The sequence below is a fragment of the Galdieria sulphuraria genome (assembly GCF_000341285.1).
Source record: "Galdieria sulphuraria unplaced genomic scaffold scaf_409, whole genome shotgun sequence".
In the NCBI taxonomy this organism is placed as follows: Eukaryota; Rhodophyta; class Bangiophyceae; order Galdieriales; family Galdieriaceae; genus Galdieria; species Galdieria sulphuraria.
The window spans coordinates 1-2399 of record NW_005178066.1 but is presented as its reverse complement, the minus strand read 5'-3'; the positions used below and the strand labels follow the sequence as shown (position 1 = coordinate 2399).

Here is a 2399-nt window from a genome sequence, read left to right as displayed (position 1 = left end):
ACCGCTTGCCTCCAGCCAATCTTTGCCTCGAAACGTTTTAATTTTCAAGTCAGGAAGCTTCAAAGCGAATAAACGTCCAAAAGTTACATATGCTCGACACCTTTTTGACTAAAAAGAGTTTGGAAACAACAATCAAAACGGTCGAATTTGGAAGAACAGTGTTCGACTATAAAATATGGCTTTGAAACGACCAAGGCGAAAACTAAATAAAAAACGCTGTCAATTCCCAAAAGGCATTACAGAAGATATCGTGTTAGTTTTCTAACTTCTTAAGAGGGTAACCACGCTACTTCCACAGTCTAAATATGTACCAAGTTAGGTGCATAAATTCATGCTCTTCAGAAATAAGATGTTCTTTTCTGAGAAACGTCCTAAACAGGAATGCATCATCACTCTTCTCTTCAATGATACTAATAATGAAGCCATGAGCAACGATTGCGAGGATCAAAGCCCCAATCTCATATTAATAGAATGTCTCCACAAATTCCTAAATGAAAAGGCATTCCAGAAGGCGAAAATTCTAAAAGAATCAAACTGAAGCAAAATTATCCCGAGACTCATCGCTTCTTATACTATCAAAGCTGTTCTTACGAAATCATCACTTTCCAAAAGTTCTTGTGTACTGGAGGCTAGTTCTGGATAAATTTGACAGAAGAAAAATGGCCACTTCTAACAACAGATTTTTTTGAAAATGAGTTTAAGCTGTGATAGTGTCTCGTGTATGAGATTACGCTTCCGTCAAAACATTGATATTATCCACGAAAGTAAAGTCACTTCAATCAATCTTTTTAGGAGCAAAACCAGAAATGGCCGACGAAATAAACAAAGCCAATGCTTGATTTTTTTAGGATTCTTCCTTGTCGATATTCAAAAAGTCTAACTTGTCGTCATGACCTCTTTTCTCAGCAAATCTGACACATATGAATGATCTTGGCATATTCCTTTCTCGCCATATGAATTATCAACTCCTAAAAATTCAAATGAGAATGGAAGGATTATGACTCAAGCCTCTTCAAAGATGAGCTCTGCAAAACTTGAGAACATACGGAAACACTCCAACAGACAGTACCGTTTTCACCGCCCAATCTACCAACTCTTTTACAGTAATTCTAACTCAATAGAACTTGTAAAGAAATACATAGGTAATTGTTCAGGTAAGGTGGACTTTTCAGTTTCTATCATAAACCATATCTCAATGCAGACGACTGCATATTGTCAAGTAAAATATAAAGAACCCTTCGGATACAACGTACTTGGTGTTTAAAAAATGGAACGGATTTATAGGAAGCGGAAGTATTCATTCTTTCTCCAACAATAAAATTTCTATTGAAGTCTTTAATACAATTTTCAATTTAGAAGATCATTTTCTCGGATCCTTTCTTTTTTCATTAGTCGACAATGACGATGGCAGCTGAGCCAGACAGAGTGGATAAATGGACGCACATTTGAAGTGTTCAGTATAGAGACTTAAGGATATCTTTGGCTAACCAAAAATTTCTAAAAAGAGAAGCAACAGCAAGTCTTGAGGAAACAGTTTNGGAAACAGTGTCCTTGGAATACAATTCTCTGCAATACAATTTGTTACAGCAGAGAAAACCCTCGAAGATATCTTNGTCTCCGATAGATAAATAAAAAACTGCTTNTCNAATAAGTTCTCCAAGCCTTGTCTTTTTGTAACTCAACTTTCCTAGAATTCGATCCAACATCTCTAATCGAACCCCAGATAGTAGGGATCGAAGTAGGAACCAGCGACAAGCCAACTGAGTAAGAGATATTAAACAAGAAGTGAAAATATCTGCCCAAAATAAGGACCGGTTGGCAAAGTCTCTTTCGCTCCGCAAGACGCGAATAGAATACTCTCTTGAAAAGACTTGAGCTCCCTTTTCCAAGCATTCTTGTCGCTTGCAGAGTTNCTCTCTTCTACTTGATCCGAATATGTGTCCGATATTGACGCAAGTTTGTCTCTTCTTTCNGCAAAATCNAGAAAGGTTGAAACTATCAAAACTGTATTNGAGCAATCGAAAACCAATGCGGATGAAGTTCCAAGCCAGCTTTCAAATGAGAGTTGCACAGAGTACGAAATTCTCGCTGAATAATGAAATATTATCAGTTAATCTCTGGAATCAACGAAAACTTGTTTCAATTGTTACCTCACCAGCTGGGGGTGGTTTTTGAACTTNATGGACGTTATAATGAAAGAGAATTCTTTCATCTTTTGCATCATTTCGAAGTTGCACGCACAGCTTATGTACGTCATCCAAAGTTGGTTCTGTAATAAGATGATATCGGACCCTGGGCTGCCATCTTTCATATTGACCTTGCAACGCAGCCAAACTGCTTCNAATGGTCCCTGTGATATTATTTTGGTGGATCTACCGAACATTATAGTGTGCACAAGA

General features: G+C 37.5%; 1 protein-coding gene across 1 annotated transcript; it reads right to left on the bottom strand.

Moving 5' to 3' along the window:
* Nucleotides 1-1361: 1361 nt before the first annotated feature.
* Gasu_66110 (regulatory associated protein of mTOR) lies at nucleotides 1362-2372 on the bottom strand (the record flags this gene model as incomplete). The annotated part of the gene is made up of 4 exons (XM_005702192.1): nucleotides 1362-1662; nucleotides 1719-1760; nucleotides 1813-2051; nucleotides 2151-2372. Coding segments are annotated over 4 exons (682 nt in total), but the record flags the coding sequence as incomplete, so codon positions are not given.
* Between the last annotated feature and the right edge of the window lie 27 nt (nucleotides 2373-2399).